The sequence below is a fragment of the Podarcis tiliguerta genome (genome assembly GCF_965153285.1).
Source record: "Podarcis tiliguerta genome assembly, chromosome: 6".
Classification (NCBI taxonomy): Eukaryota; Metazoa; Chordata; class Lepidosauria; order Squamata; family Lacertidae; genus Podarcis; species Podarcis tiliguerta.
Genome location: NC_139539.1, coordinates 13,325,994 through 13,342,401, shown reverse-complemented (window position 1 = coordinate 13,342,401; position 16,408 = coordinate 13,325,994). Strand labels below are relative to the sequence as shown.

At 47.1% G+C, this 16,408-nt stretch overlaps 2 protein-coding genes and 1 long non-coding RNA gene across 3 annotated transcripts in view; 1 reads left to right on the top strand and 2 right to left on the bottom strand.

Annotated features, from left to right (window-relative positions):
- Positions 1–1,558: 1,558 nt before the first annotated feature.
- On the bottom strand, positions 1,559–13,265 carry LOC310680665 (cathepsin Z-like). The gene is made up of 6 exons (XM_083447642.1): positions 12,867–13,265; positions 11,079–11,242; positions 8,945–9,124; positions 6,321–6,471; positions 5,256–5,418; positions 1,559–4,396 (listed from the first exon to the last, which is right to left on the bottom strand). Exons 1-6 carry the CDS (start codon positions 13,004–13,006, stop codon positions 4,283–4,285), a joined length of 912 nt encoding a protein of 303 aa, XP_083303768.1. The 5' UTR covers positions 13,007–13,265; the 3' UTR covers positions 1,559–4,282.
- Positions 1,888–16,408, bottom strand: part of LOC310680778 — a 15,842-nt gene continuing 1,321 nt past the window's right edge. The window contains exon 2 of the long non-coding RNA XR_014512936.1: positions 1,888–2,467. This is a non-coding gene — a long non-coding RNA (uncharacterized lncRNA). The remainder of the gene's footprint in view (positions 2,468–16,408) is intronic.
- The window catches only part of TUBB1 (tubulin beta 1 class VI), a 17,890-nt gene continuing 14,890 nt past the window's right edge, over positions 13,409–16,408 (top strand). The window contains exon 1 of the mRNA XM_083447523.1: positions 13,409–13,494. The gene's annotated coding sequence lies outside the window, so the exon portion shown is untranslated. The remainder of the gene's footprint in view (positions 13,495–16,408) is intronic.

Sequence of the window (16,408 nt, the reverse complement as noted above, 5' to 3'; positions counted from 1 at the left end):
ATAGTGCGGTGCGCACTGCTGCCTTTGAAAAACTGTGACTCCAGGCCGGGCCTTGAGGTCTGGGTTTGGCTGTTTTTTGCAGCACGGCTTGCTGCATGTTAATTTACCCGCACGTCCCTCTGGATCTAAACACCCGACAATGGGCATCTTTGATCCTGGCAAGTGACTGGGAGGCGAGGCGGAGCAATAGAAAACAAGAAACAGCTGCCTACGCACCATGCATTTAAAGCGCGCGCACGCGCCCCGGTACAGTAATCCTGAGAACTGTAGTTAAAGGGGCCACGAATTGCTTCCCAGTGACGGATAAGGTGTGGCTCCCATCATGTGTGTGTGTTTCTTTTAAATATATGCCGCCTATGCAGCAAAATAAATAAATAAAAAATGCTGCTGGAGGCGTTTGGTGATTTAGTTTCATAATCATTTATGTATTTCCGGAGTATTAACAACAGTGCTAAATTTATCAATCCACCCTGGGCCAAGCAGTGAATCAAAGCATTCTTCTGCAAATGCTCCAGTGCCCTTGCAGCACAGAACCCATCTGTGTCAGGCACCCAGAGTGTGTGCGCGATAATTGACAAATGCCCTCATGTTTCCTCAGTGGCGTAGCGTGGGGGGTGCAGGGGGGGCCGGCCACACTGGGCGCAACATCTGGGGGGGGGCGCTCGCAGCTCTCTGCCCCTACCTGGCTCACTCACTCACTCTCACTGCAGTGCTGGCTGTGCGAATCCGATCCGAGCCACCGGGTCGCCGCCCACTGTGGAGGGGAGGGTGCCAGGCGTGCGGTGCGGTGCGGAGAGAGAGCGAGGGAATATCTGGGGGAGGGACAGGGCAGCGGGGGGGGGCGCAAATTACTTGCCTTGCCCCGGGTGCTGACAACCCACGCTACGCCACTGTGTTTCCTTAGTACATAGAATTGTAGAGTTGGAAGGGGTTCCAAGGGTCATCTAGTCCAGCCCCCTGCAATGCAGGAATATTTTTGCCCATCCTGCCAACTACCGTTGTTTGCTGTGTGTTCATATCTGGTTTACTACACTAAAGGGTATAATGCCGAAAAGAATGCATTTTCATGTTATGTTTCATTTGGAGAGCCAGGTGTAAATGGTTTGATCGGCCCAAGGCCTGGTGATTCGGGAATATCTTTGCCTGGTGCCTGAAGATAAGCAATGGGGAGTTGTCTGTTGAATCTTTATGACTAACCCAGTGAGGTTCTGTCCAGTGTTGGCCATGCAACATGTTTATTAAACAGAGTTTTTATTGCAAACACATAGTACAGACCTGCAAATATAGAGCCCTTCCAAAGGATGTGTTTACGTGTGTGTTTATACAGACCTGCTATGTATTCGGAAGACACTAGAACTTAACTCTACTAAATTTATTTTCAGATGATAATACAGACTTTGAAGATAAACCCGTCCTCATATGATATTTATTGGTAGCTGCACATATGACTTACTGCCACTTTGGGGATGGATCTTGAAGAGGCTAATTGAAGGATGTGGGAGAGGAACTTAAATGCAGATTACCGTAAGTCTAACTAGAGGAAATACACAGAGAGGTATTTGTGAGAGACTGGCGGAACTTTATTGCTTATGCAAATATTTCAGAGAACAAAGGGAAAGTCCCCTACTGTGTTTGCCAGTAAACAGCTTTGTAAAAGGTTGGTTTTTCAATTGCTGAATGTATCAGAAAAAAATTCTGTGGTGTCTGCATCTTGCATTTTTGTTTCTGGCTATGTTGGTCTTGGTCTAGATTTTGTAATGCCCCCCCTTTTTTTTGATGGGTTATGTATGTTACACAAGTTTATATAATATAATATAATTACAGACTTGCAGCAAGATTCCTCCTAGTGCCTGAGGATGTCTGATACTGGCACGTATAGTACACACGTGAGGGTGCAAAACGTGCCAATTTTAATTTTCAATATCATCATGAGTGTACAAATTTCGTTACTAGTTACAATTTGTAAAAATTTAAAAAAATAGCACACTGAAAAAAGAAGACCGTGGACTATATTTTTATACCAGTAGCACAGGCCTCTGGCTATCTCCCCTCCATTGCCATCTCTGGGATGTTTCAACAGAAAAACACTGTCCCTCAGTTTGTCACTTAAAACAAGAGCACCGGCCTCTTATTCACTGGCATCTACCTTTGGAGGTGCATATGGCTACAATGGCATGGCTGCTGCAACTCACAGAATAGGGAAAGGCTGTAGAGCACCTTGTACACAGAAGAGGGAAAGGTTAGACGGGGGCAGCAACTTCTTTGGGCCTGGGGGTACATTTGGAATCTTGATAAAGTGCCATGGGTGCCCGTGGGGCATGGCATGACACAAAAGTGGCCACCCCTTCAAAAAGTGCAGGAAGGGGAACCATGGTGCAGGCCTTTCACCCTCCCCAATCAATTTATTTTTTTTAAAGGCACCTACATTAGCCATCATGGGACGCGGGTGGTGCTGTGGTCTAATCCACTGAGCCTAGGGCTTGCTGATCAGAAGGTCAGCGGTTTGAATCCCCGTCACGGGGTGAGCTCCCGTTGCTCAGTCCCTGCTCCTGCCAACCTAGCAGTTCAAAAGCACGTCAAAGTGCAAGTAGATAAATAGGTACCACTCTAGTGGGAAGGTAAACGGCATTTCCATGAGCTGCTCTGGTTCACCAGAAGCGACTTAGTCATGCTGGCCACATGACCCAGAAGCTGTCTGCAGACAAACGCTGGCTCCCTCAGCCTATAGAGCGAGATGAGCACGCAACCCCAGAGTCATCCGCGACTGGACCTAATGGTCAGGGGTACCTTTACCTTAGCCATCGCCACACTCACTCAGGGCGTCCTTTGCACCTTTCAGGACAGAAGGGAGGGAGGGCGGGTGTCCAGTCCTAGGACCCCATGAAATGTGGGCATGTTTAAGGGGGCATTTTCAATGTCGCAAAGACTGAGCTAGTGCAAACAGGAGATGAGCGGCAAGAGCGAACAGCCTCTCATTGAGGGGGTTTTAAAGGAATATTTTCCGAGATCCTTTGTGGGCGCTGCAAGAGGCATCATGTTGCCACCTTCAGAATTAGAGGGTGTTGGGACAAGCCAGGTTCAAATCCCCACTCATGCATGAAGCTCTCCCTCACAGGATTATTGTTGAGCAATTCCTCCCAGTAGTGAGCATTCCTGAAGGAATTATCCCCAAATGTGGAAAAAGCAGATTTCCTATTTAAAAACATGTATCTCACACACAGTAAACAGTTCAGTAGCCAAAAATCCTATATTATCTTGCATATAATTCTGCAACTAGTCTGCTCCCAACCGCTGCACAATTTCTCTTCAACCCCGAAAAAAGGAAAGCACTGACTTGTATTCACCAATACTTAGCTGTGACTCGACGGGCAATGAGACTCAAGCTGTGTCCCATTGGTTTTAATAGGGCTTTGAACTGAACTGTGATACTGGATGCACAAGAGCAACCAACCTGTACAGTGGACTGTGTTTAAACTGAATGCATAGATTTCCCTGGGCTGTGCATCTCCAGTATGCCAATGCTACACACAGTCTGGGGTGCCATGCTTGCAGAGCCTGAATGCAAGGATCAGGGATATTAGCCTCATTCTGAGGTTCTCCAGGGAACAGAATTAAGTATCAGTGAGAGGAGCTGGAAATCAAGGGCTATACGGTCATATGCAGCCTTCCAGAGGCCACACGCAAGTGGTGGTTGGGGCCAGAGTCAAAAGTGGCTGGAGCAACAGAGGCAACTCTTGCAATGCGCAGCAAGGAAGGGCGCCAAGTAAGCCTGCATTGAAGGCAACGAGTAATGACAGGCTGTGCCCCCTTCCCTGCTATGCTCTCCCCCCTTCAGCTCTTCCCAAACTCTGCGTCCAGAAATCGAGGCAATGTGATTTAAACTAGGCACTGGCTGCATGGAAACACCATTAAGGTATTTTGCAGGTCCAGGAATTTTGCTTAACACACAGACTCAGCTCACTTTAGCCGAATGGGAATCCATATGTCACATACACCGCAAAGTCCTTTTCACCTACATCATCGTAACCGAGGAAAGCTTCCAAACAAAAAGAAATAAATGCCGTTTCTCTCTCCGTGTGTGCAATCAACAGAGATTCCTTTGCTGCAGAAGTTATATGCAAACAAGCAGCCTGATCTTTGCGAATACTTCACCATTAGCATGCATTGCCAAATATATAGATAGATCTTTCCCTTTCACGAGAAGGAGGGAAATCTTGCTGGGAGATACCGTTCGTTTCAAAATCAGGAGTGCAAATAAGGGGTCTGTGATCCATTGCAGAATTCAAGAAAGTATGACGTCTCCATAAGCACAGTCCTCTTCCACAGCCAGGTTATAGTGCCCTCCGCTGCCTCCTTTGTAGGCGCTCGTAACAATTCTGAGCCAGCCCTTCTCTCCCTGCAAGATGGGAAACTGCATTAGTCATGGGCTCAAGGGACTCTTCTGCTGCTGCTGCCACCGCCACCCTAGAAACCCTCACCCAACAAACACTGACTGTGTACAAGTTGGAAGGAATAAGGGCAATTGTCCTGGATCTGCCCCAGAGCATGCAGGAAGGGGTAATGCAGAATTAGGCAACCTGTGGCTCTCTGGATGTTGTTGGAATGCCCATCAGCCCCAGTGATCAAGGATGATGGGAGTTGTGATCCAACAACCTTTGGAAAGCCGCACCTTTTCGATCCCTGGTGCAGTGGGATATGTGGATGTTGCATGCAAGGTATGGCACAACAGACACACAACTATTTATTTACCTGCCAGAGAGAAGGAAGGAAAAGGTGGGCTTAAGTCCCAAAATCCACCCCCCGAAATGTCCCGGTCTATTGCTAAAACACCAACACCCTTCTAATGCCCCTGGCTTGCCAGGCATCACACCATTTCCTGATCCCTAAATGGACACAATCCATTGGGGTTTTTATCAGCTCTGGTGCTCTTGCACCCAAACACTCTGTCAAGTGATCCTGTGGCATTCAGAAGATTCTCACACGTAGGAGCGGGTGCAGATTTCTGGACCAAACTCCAAGTGCTTATACAGTAGTTGCAAAACGCATTCCCGATCTTTGTACGTGTATGGTTTGCACCTACACAGAGTCGGGCAGCTCTTGGGGCCTGCCAGAAAGCTGTAATCAAATATGAAGGGCTGAATTCCTTCCTATTAGAGCAGGAGTGGTGAATATTTGGCCCTCTGGATGATGTGTACGTACACACACACACACACACACACACAGTGTGTCATTTATGGCTTCTCTGTCCTTCCTACCCATGGTTCTCCCCAAGAGTTCCGGACGATCCAGAATTCAGTTCCATTTTCTACGCCCCAGCCAGCAATGGAGATTATGTGGTTTATCACGGGTTGGGCATCGTATTCTTTATAAATTCCTCCAGTGTATGCTTCCAGCTTCGATGTCGCCATGATCCCACAGCTGTTTTAAAGAATACAGAACAATGACATCAAAGCAGCCTTAAGATGCTATCGATAAGTTGAAACTTTCAACGTCTACTCTAGGTAGCACCGCAAAAGTCACAACCTGATACAAGAGCTTCAAGCTTTATCTCGTGAGCAAAACCCAGCCAGATGGGCAGGGTATAAATAATAAAATTATTATTAATAATATTATGAACTAGAAAGCTGCTGCGGCAAGGAGCAGAGGTTACTTTAACTTGCCCCTTTGGTAGGTTGGAGCCATAATCACCATAATCCTTTTGCCAGTGAAACAAACAAGCTTTGTAAGTAATATCAAAGCTGCTACCCGGTGCACCCCAAAGTCAGCTTCCACCTTTACCATCCCTTCTAGGAGGACAAAACTTATTGTCCTGTTAGCTAGTCACCTGCTACCACATCATCAACAAATTGAGGTATTCCTAAGGCCACTAAATCAATTGGACAATGTACTGAATCAATGGACAAACTAGTTGGTTCAATCACTTGACAAATCACTGTATCAAATCAACAAATCAACTGGTCACCCCCTAAATTTAAAGCACATAGCTTCCTCCAAAGAATCTTGGGAGTGGTAATTTACTCTTTGCAGGGCTACAATTCACAGCACCCTTAATGAACTACAGTTCCCAGAATTCTTTGGGGGGAAGTCCTGTATGGGGTGGATGTGCCAGTCTCTTCTGAAGCGTAACAAAAGTTCTCAATTCTCAAATGGCACTGGCTTAATAAAGTATAACATAAACGTGGCAAATTCCAAAACCAGAGAAACAGAGCCACCGGTCTTTCTTGCACCACTGCAATAGGCTATTTGAAATAACTTCAATTATCTGCATGCTTTCATGTGTTACTACCCAGACACTGGCCACAAACGTTTAGCTTCTGTACCTGACGGGTCCATTCGCATAGACTTCTGCCATGATTTTCTCTCGCCCACTGACACTTCCGTAATCTCCAACTTTCCACAAGGTGTAATTCTTCAGCGCATGGCATTGACCAAAAGTGATGCATGTCCCACACTGGTTAAACTTCTTGCATTCTGAAAAATGAACAGGCGCATTTAACTGAAAGTAACTTTCCTTTCATCCCGTGGTTATAAACAATGAAATGGAGGGTGGACTCGAACATAGTGCTCAGCAAATGTTCCATCACCGCAATGAGTTCTCCTTGCACAATGGAACATGCTCCCCCTCTCCTCCCCGCCACCACGCACCCCCAAAATCTGTACTAGGAGTCGTCCCCCCAATGTCCTGGAGCAGATTTGGGGAGGGCACAGGGTAAGTGCAATGGAGGACAGGGAAGGAAGTCTTATTTCACAAGCAGAAATCTGTGCACCAACAGTTTGCATTAGCTGAACACAACCCTAGGTTTCACCATATCCCCTTAACACACTGCTTGCGAGAAAAGGGGAAATGTGTACAAAAACAAAAACAAAACCCAAACAGGCGCGCCTTTTGATGCTGCGTTTTTTGACCAAATTGCAGACTAGAAGAGATTGGAGGAGATAGCTGGTGGGGTTTTTTGGGGGGGAGGGGGGTGTTGAAAGAGAGAAACACTTTTGAAGATAGGGACATTCCACCGTATAGCTAGAATTAGTCTTACCCAATATTTCTTGAGTGTGGAGCGTCTTTGGGTCTACTGACTAAAGAGGAAGGAGTTCAAGGTTGGAAAGGACAGAGAAGCAGGGAAGGGAATAGGCTGAAATAATTGCAGCTTGCACTTTGGGAGGGGCCGGGATTGATAGCAGAAAACAGGGGAAGACTCTTTGTTCTCCTGATCCCTTTCCTATCTAAAAAAAATAAAGAAATTGTCAAGGAGCAAGCATCTTTCTTTCTTTCTTTCTTTCTTTCTTTCTTTCTTTCTTTCTTTCTTTCTTTTATATATATATTTCTCCTGCATCATACCAACACGGCTACCTACCTGAACCTTTCCTATCTGGGACACCCTCCCAGTTTCTTTGCTAAACCTTATCTCTACCCAGACCCTTTGTTCTTTTTAAGTGCTTATGGTTTTCATGTGCAAGTCGCTTAGGGATACTCTGTAAGAAAAGCCACCAAGAAATATAATAAATGAATGAATACTACTAGAGATGAGGGGGGAAGGGGCAATTGCATTTACTCAATAGGAGAACAAGGATAGGAAGGGAAGGCCATAAACTGCCTTGCTGCACAGGCTATCTGCTTGAATACAAGCACATTGTAACTGCTGAGAGAAATCTGCTTTAAAAAAAGGAGAATATGGTACTAACCAATCCATCTCTCTCCAGACTTTGTTTCCCTCTGATGAAGTGTGATTACACCACTGACTCTGTCCCTCTCTCTTTCTGCCTCTCCTCCTCCTACTTTTATTAAATGCATTTTCTTCTCCCTGCCATCCTTCCTCCTCTTTCTCGTGTGATTAGCTTTGGTGATGGAAGCACAAATGCTGAAATTTATTTTTATCCTTGTGGTCTTGCCTGTGTCTTCTTGTAAACAGAGGGCTGTACCCAAAGGTGAGTTCTATTTAGAGGAGACCCACTAAGATCTATTAATTTCAATGGGTCTACTCTTGAGTATTCACAAGGAGACAGAAGAGGCTTCCTTCCTCCATACGGACACATCCCTAGTTATTTTGTACCTTAGTGTGGGTTTTAATCATAACCCTCCTCATCTTGCAATCTCAGCTGACAGGCAGGTTATAAATATTATAGATTAGACAGACCAGTGGTTCTCAAAGGGTGTGGCAGGAAGATTCAAGGACACTCAAACATTTAAACATTTCAGTGCAGTATAGTATAATAAAGTATCAGAACATATATTTAATTTGCAGAATATGGATAGATATCTTTTCAAAATTGACTATTCTTCTACAGTTTCACACGACATATTATTGTGAACAGGGACTTTCAATTCTGACAAATATGAAAGATCAGGAAAGAGAGCAGCTTATTTGTGCTGATGAGGAGATGAAAGTTTGCTTGTTTCAAGCCAGACCTAAGATAAATGAGATGACCTGGCAAAACATGTGCACACCTTTCATTAAGGTACATATGTAAGAGGCTCGCTTGTAATTATATTTTGGGAATGATTCATGTTCTTATGTAGCTGCATTGTTTTATACTTTCTGGATGTCCCATGATCTCATAACCGTGTTCTAAAGTTATAAATCAAGTGCTGCTAGGAGTTTTTTGTTTTGTTTTCCAGCGTACAGTGGAAACTTGGCTCCTGAGTGCCTTGGGAGCCAAACATTCTGCCTCCCGAAAGTTCTTTGGAAGCCAAATGTCCGGCACTGCTTATGCGGCTTCTGATTGGCTGCAGGAAGTTCCTGCAGCCAATCAGAGGCCACACCTCGGTTCCCAAACCGTTTTGTTAGTTGAACAGACTCCCGGAACGGATAAATATCGGGAACCAAGTTTCCACTGTATCAATTTTAAAAATTCGACGTGGCGCAAACAAATTTTTATTCTGAAAGTGTGGCCCAGAGATAAAAGTTTGAGAACCCCTGAGCTAGAGAAGCAGGTAAGATAAACTCACTTTGATCTTTAGCTTGGTAGTTGTTGCATGTCTCATCTGGGATGCCGTGCTCATTAGCATACTTCCATACTGCATTGTGGTCTCCCCCATGACAGCTGCCAGCATCGGCGCAGTCGAGAACATGCTGGACCGACAGGTATGCAGAAGGCCAAGCAGCTTTCCTCTTTATGTTGATGCGATCTGGGGGATGACAAACCAGCAATTGGTGGAAGACAGCTTTTTTAAAAAAAATCAACTTCCTTTTATCGAATTTAAAGAATAAACACATTAGCAACGTTTGGTTCCTCCCACTCCCACTGTAGCAAAACTCAAACATGACCTGTTGATACAAATTACAAAAGAAACAAAGGTCGCTTGGTTACATTTTTAAAAATAAAATAAAATAATAAACATCATTGAGAGCCAGTGTGGTGTAGTGGTTAAGAGCGGTAGTCTCGTAATCTGGGGAACCGGGTTCGTGTCTCCGCTCCTCCACATGCAGCTGCTGGGTGACCTTGGGCCAGTCACACTTCTTTGAAGTCTCTCAGCCCCACTCACCTCACAGAGTGTTTGTTGTGGGGGAGGAAGGGAAAGGAGAATGTTAGCCGCTTTGAGACTCCTTAAAGGGAGTGAAAGGCGGGATATCAAATCCAAACTCTTCTTCTTCTTCTTCTATTCCACAGTTCCCCATGAGTTTCTGGTGGTTTTGTAAGCATGTTCCCTTTTTTCTTTTTTGAAGCGCATGTAACAATATTAAACCTGGTGTTGGAAAAACCCTTAAATGTCTTGTGTCATCTTCTTTCATGCACCTCGCTAGTCAATTTCTCCATTAATATTAAGCCCCAAACATATACAAACTGAAGATCTAAGAGGTTTGTGTCCAGAGATCTCCAGTATTTAACCACTACCAGGCATAACACCATCATGAGTAAGACAAGTTTTTTGGGCCTGGGGGCACATAAGGAAATTTTTGCAGCTTGCTGTGGGCAACGCAGAATACTCTTTCGGCCGGGGGGGGTACTGGGGGGGGGACCTACTCTGAAGGTGCACACTGGAGAACCCAGATATACCCTGTATATATAGGGACCTGCAACAGTCTATTTTTTTTTAATAGAAATTTATTAGATATTTTATACTTATAAAAGAAAAACAGTAAAGGCAAAACAGTACACACATTCAACACAATACAACAACAACAAAAGAAGTAAAAAAAGAAAAAAATGCAACAATACAACATAAGAAAAAAACCCCACAAAAACACAAATCCAAATTTTTGTATCCAGATCTTTCATTAGCTTATTTCCTTGACTTCCTCACACCTCCCTTTTTTGTATTCTGGTTCAAATTATCTGGTTCAACAAATCCTTTCCCTCTTCTTCAATTTAGTCTGTAGTTTATCATAACATAATTTAACTTTCAATTTCCCAATTTAACCAATTTAACATTCTATAGTTCAGAGAACATTTTAAGTTGACAGCTCCAGTAGAACAACAGCCCTGCGACAAAACGCTGCAGCCTGGAATGTTTATCCTCAAAGTTCCATCCAGTCAGCTATGGCTGCCCTCCAGAATATCCCATTCAATTCCCCTTCCCAGGTTTTTCTGCTGCATGTCCCTTCCCCAACTTGGGTGTCCTCCATGAGTTTTGGACTACAACACCCATCATCCCTCATCATCGTCTGATCTGCTGGTTGAAGGCATAGTCAAAAACAGTGGAAAATATTTGGAAGGTACCAAGCTGGGGAACGCTGATCTATGGGGGGGGGGGGGGAGTGCATTTTTGACTGCCTCATTGTGGTTTGCAGAAGCGGAACAAACCACAGTTCCTGGTTGAGACACAGCATTGCGCCAGCAATCATGGTTTGTTTTCCCCGCACACAGGAGCAGGAGACAAACATCTCAGAAGGGGGAATGCATGGTAAACCATTAACTAGCTTAGCAATTAACCATTAAACCTGGATTAAATAAGTGGGATGGGGGTTTAATAGGGGCTGGCTTTCTGATGACAGCAACGTCACGTGGATGTTGCACAATACTTGATTGCTCCAAACACCATGATAGATGGTCACGTGAAAGCACCCTCTCTGTACTGGATGTGGGAACGGATAAAGGATGCCCACCAGATGCATTGCCAACCATCCCACGCATCTCCATACCTGCAAAGGCGCTGGTGCTGCCATGAGCCCAACACGACCCACAGTACTGTGGAATGTGCTGGTTGCGCGTGGTGCTCACATAGTTGACTCCATTTATGTTTCTCCAGTCCCAGCTCTTGGGTAGTTTTGAGATGTCCATGTTTTCATGGGGACGAGGGTAGGTTCTGTTGGAGAATGGGGAGAGGACAGAAAAAAGCAAGTGACTCTTTAACCCCCCTTTATCTGAGAAGAGGTGTCAGGAAAATTCTTCACTGCTTTGTCATGATTCATTCCAACTTTCTGCTGGGCAGTCACACGGCAGCTGCTGGCAGCAAACTTCCTCAAAAGAGACACGCTAACCAGTCTGGAGCACTTAATGCAGCCTCTTGCCATCTCCTTATGGAAGCAACAGCATTAAGAAGGAAACCCTGGAGCAGTGACGTGGGAGCTGCAGGGTGGAATTTAAGATCCAACTCCCAGGTTTTGCAGTTGGAACATGGGAAGCTGTCAGGCCATCTAGCCCTGTCTGCACAGACTGGCAGCAGCTCTCCAGAGGTTCAGGCAGGAGTCAGTTTCCCAGCCCTACCTTGAGATGCCAGGGATTGGAACCCAGGACCCTCTGTTTGCAAAGCAGATAATCTATGGTCCTTCCCCAAAGTTAGGGCTCTAAGAAGAGACCCACCAAATTGAAAGCAAGCCCCCAGCCCAAACGTGCATTATTGTGTAGCCTGCCCAGGCATTTTAATTTTAATTTATTTCCCACTTTTCCTCCAAAGAGCTCAAGGTGGCCCCATGGCTCTCCCTCTCCCTTTTATCCTCACAACAACCCTGTGAGGCAGCTCTGCTAGAGACTGTGCCTGGACCAAGGTCACCCAGCAAGATTCATAGCTATGTGGAGACTTGAACCCTGGTCTCCCAAGTACTAGTTGGACACACTTAACCCCTACACCAGTGGTTCCCAATTTGCTAAGTATGGCAGACCCCTTGTTTTTCAAAAGCCAAGAAGAAGAAGAGTTTGGATTTGATATCCAGCTTTATCACTACCCAAAGGAGTCTCAAAGCGGCTAACATTCTCCTTTCCCTTCCTCCCCCACAACAAACACTCTGTGAGGTGAGTGGGGCTGAGAGACTTCAGAGAAGTGTGACTGGCCCAAAGTCACCCAGCAGCTGCATGTGGAGGAGCGGGGACGCGAACCCGGTTCACCAGGTTACGAGTCTACCGTTCTTAACCACTACACCACACTGGCTCCCCAAGACATGGACCCCCTACTTTTGAAATTTTGGATATCGCTATTGTAGTTTTTCTTGTGTGAATGATGCCGCAGACCCCCTGAGCATAGCTGTCAACGTTTCCCTTTTTTAAAGGGAAATTCCCTTATTCCGAATAGGATTCCTCACAAGAAAAGTTGACAGCTATGCCCCCTGAGTGGGTTGCATGGACTGCCTGGGGTCTGAGGACGACAAACTGGGAAGTACTGCCCTAAACCACATCTCCAGTCTGTTAAAGCCACAGACAGGCTGCAGAACCAGGAGACCGCAGGACCTCCGTGGAAAGGAAACAGGACAAATTCATGGAGGCTATTTGCTTGGCTCTACACGTGACAGCGATATGCTGCCTGCAGGATCAGAGACAGCTGGGAAACCACCACCCCGCAATTCTTTAGGTAAGGCCAGACGAAAGAAGGGCGCTCCAAGGCGCGTTTGGCGTCCTGTTGCGCCCTCAAGCGTCTCCAAATCTGGCCAGCGCCTCTCCAAGCCGGCAGGATGGTGATCCGGGATCGGAAGACGACGGGGCGCTTGGCGCCTTACCTGATCCCCGGAGGTCTCTTCGCCATCGGCTTGTGGCAGCTCTGCCCTTCCTTGAAGTAGACGCCGGCTGCGGACGCCGCGCACAGGAGGGCGCCCGCGGCGAGTGCCAGGAGGAGGAGGAGGCGCCCAGGCGGGGTCATCGTCGCCGGACTCCTGGGTCCTTCTGGGGAGAGAGGAGCCTAGAGGAGGCAGCTGCTGCAGCTCGCTGCTGTCCCTGCGGTTGCCGGGTCTCAATCTGCGCCGGCAATTTCGAAAGGGGAAGTTTTTGAGGCAAGGCTGCGCAAATCAGAGGCGGAGGGCGGAGGCAGCAGGCCGGCCCCTGCGGGAGGGCAGCCTCCGGGCGACTCCCCCGACGGGGTGGGAGGGAGAAGGGGAGCGTGGGGGGGGGGGAGCGTGACCAGCCGCCCGGGAGAAGCAGCTGCCCTGCTTCTCCCCGGAGGGTCCCCGCAGGGGGCATGGTGGGCGCAGGAGTCGCCCTGCCCTCCGCCTGCGGGAAGCCACACCCTCCAGCTTAGAGCCCAAGGCAGAGAAACGGGACTTTCGACGAGAAAGCCCCGGGAGGGACGGAGCACTGGACGGAGCCTGCGCACGCCCGACGTGGACGCGCAAAGGGCCCCGTCGTTCTCACGTACGCAGGCTGCGCGCGCCCGCGGTTGGTTCCTTTCTGTGCGCTGGACGCCTGACTTCGCGTACGTCGAGGGACGGTCTGTGCCCCCTCCCGCCTTGATCTCCCCGTGCACGTAACGTCTGGAAACGGCAGAGCTGGGAGCTTTTCTGGGTCTGGTTTTAGCTGGAGGGGAAGCCCAGAGGACTTGTGGGTCAAGGGAAAAGGGCCCCACGCCATGGGCGTAGCCAGCTGACCCCCTCTCCTAAATCAAGTGAACAAATAAACACACTTAACTAAAATTGTAGGAAGATTTTGACATATTCTGTAAGTTAAAACAACTGTTGTTGAGATATTTCATTCCGAGTCTGCCAAACAGAGCCAGACACAGGATAGTGGCAAGGCTGTCATTCTCCAGACATACTGTATACGGAATATTGCGGCGGCAGTAGTGTCCGGGTGGAAGACCGGTCAAATGTCCGGGATGCTGCTACGCCCATGACACACGTTTGGGGTATTATTTTTGGAAATCGGAGTAGGGATCAGCAGTTACACAGCTGCCATATATCTAGTCAGGCTTGTCAACACTGACTGGCAGTGGATTTCAGACGGGAAGTCCTACTCACCCCTGTCTGCAGACTGAACCTGGGACAGTCTGCATGCAAAGCGGTTGTGCCGGCAGTCATGTGAAGAAATGCACGTGACTGTTTAAAGGGCCGGAGGGCTTCAAGGTCTAAAACAACCCCACGATAACCACAGCACTTGATCCGGATGTTTACTACTTTACTTTGAATTTTGTAATCAGCGTGTCGGGAACAGGGGCTATTACTTCATTTTATTTCATATTGTTTTCTTCCTTTCCCCCTTCCTTCCTTCCTTCCTTCCTTCTTTCTCCCTTTTCTCTTTTGCTCTTCTCTTTTGGTTTGCTCTTTTTTGCGATGTCGCTGCTGAATAAGAAGTTATTTATAAAGGAAAAATAATAACTGTCCCACTGAGAGTTCGTGGTTGCTCCTGCTGTAACAGCACGGATGTTGCCATTTCCAGATGGGGAAACCCTTAGTCTGCTGCTGGTGGCACCTTAAAAGACTTAACACATTTATTATGGGATAAGAAGTTGTGGACTGGGCTACCCTAGACTCTTGCCAATGGATAAAGGACACTGGCTTGTTGATGGTATTGATGTAAGATTCAACTGTCAATCTGATTCACTTCTGTATTTAGAACCAACATATTTATGTGAATGGGACATGGGTGGCGCTGTGGGTTAAACCACAGAGCCTAGGACTTGCCGATCAGAAGGTCGGCGGTTCGAATCCCCGTGACGGGGTGAGCTCCCATTGCTCGGTCCCTGCTCCTGCCAACCTAGCAGTTCAAAAGCACGTCAAAGTGCAAGTAGATAAATAGGTACCGCTCCAGCGGGAAGGTAAACGGCATTTCCGTACACTGCTCTGGTTCGCCAGAAGCAGCTTTGTCGTGCTGGCCACATGACCCGGAAGTTGTACGCCGGCTCCCTCGGCCAATAAAGCGAGATGAGCGCCGCAACCCCAGAGTCGGCCACGACTGGACCTAATGGTCAGGGGTCCCTTTACCTTTACCTTTATTTATGTGAACCAAGTATGGGGAACCTTGACGCACCAGCTGTTGCTGAACTAGATCCCTCATCCCTGGCCCTTGGCCATGCTTTCTAGGGCTGATGGAAGTTGTAGTTCAGCGACACCTGGAGATCCAAGGTTCCCCACTCCTGTTGTGGACGAAGAGTTCAGCCATGTGTGGGTCCCTGAAGGAGTGATTCTTTCAGGAATATCCATACATATCTTTAGGAGTTTTGGGGTGCATGATAGTCTGGGTCCCTTCCAGGCCTGCTTAGAATCTAGAAGAGGCTGGGGGACCATTCAAACTGGTCCCTAATAGCTAATATCTTTGCTAGTTACGTTATGCAAGAAGGTCATTCTGTTGCCATAGAGACAAATGGCTGGGCCCTTTCCCCCTCACCTGGCTGCAGGGGTGGACTTTGGTCTTGCAAATTTCAGCACTCCCCTGTGCAAGGTCGAAATTCAGCAACCCGCCCCCCCCCTTGCCTTCTAATCTGCTGAATTCATGACATCACAGTTGCAACTCCCTCTAGGCTTGGCACCCAGTGTGGCAGAACCAGGCATTCTGCCTTAAATCTGCCTTTGCTGGCAGAACAACAACAACAACAACAGTTTTATTATTTATACCCCACTCATCTTGCTGGGTTTCCCCAGCCACTCTGTCATCCTCGGATGGAGAACATTAGGCCGGGGAGGGCAATATATAGTGAGAGAGAGAGAGTTGGCATATGCTGGAATCTGGAGACACACAGGCATGTATTGCTCTGTGCTGAACCTAAGCTGAGACTTGGAGCTTCCCTGAAAACCTAAAGGGGAGGCAATATCTGTTGGGGTGTGAATGCTGTGAGCCACTCCATCTTATGCTCAAGTTGTACATATGTGAAAGGGAATATAGCGAAACCACCTCTTCAGCCATATCCTTAAACGCACTGTGGTTTTTTGATGATGTGAAGTCCCTGTTCCTTATCAGCTGGCAACACATGGGCAAAGTCCACATATGGAAAATTTGTGTTACTCAAAAGGGGGTTGCCACTAAGAAATGACAAGGATTAAAAAAAAAAAAAGGGAGAGTAAAGAATGTGTTTTGTGTGTGAGTACTAAATAAAAACATAAAAAAGTAAAACCTTTAATTCCTGCGATCCCACACAGCACCCAAACTGAATTATGTTGTACTGCTGACAAGCCTGTATGTTCCAGTTGAACCAGTCCAGACGTACCAGTCATTATAAGCACAAGCCATGATTCTGAATTCCAAATGGAGCAGGGGCACTTTCAAATGCTGGAACACAGCCAGTGCTTGCACCAACAATAGCTCATGGACAGTTCATACTGTTATCAGAGAAGTG

Coding starts and splice junctions, on each gene's coding strand:
- LOC310680665 (XM_083447642.1), bottom strand. CDS start 13,006: ATGACCCCGCCTGGGCGCCTCCTCCTCCTCCTGGCACTCGCCGCGGGC. Junction 9,125..11,078: donor CAGCACCAGCGCCTTTGCAG/GTATGGAGATGC, acceptor GTCATCCCCCAG/ATCGCATCAACATAAAGAGG. Junction 4,397..5,255: donor ACTCTTGGGGAGAACCATGG/GTAGGAAGGACA, acceptor CCCATCTTGCAG/GGAGAGAAGGGCTGGCTCAG.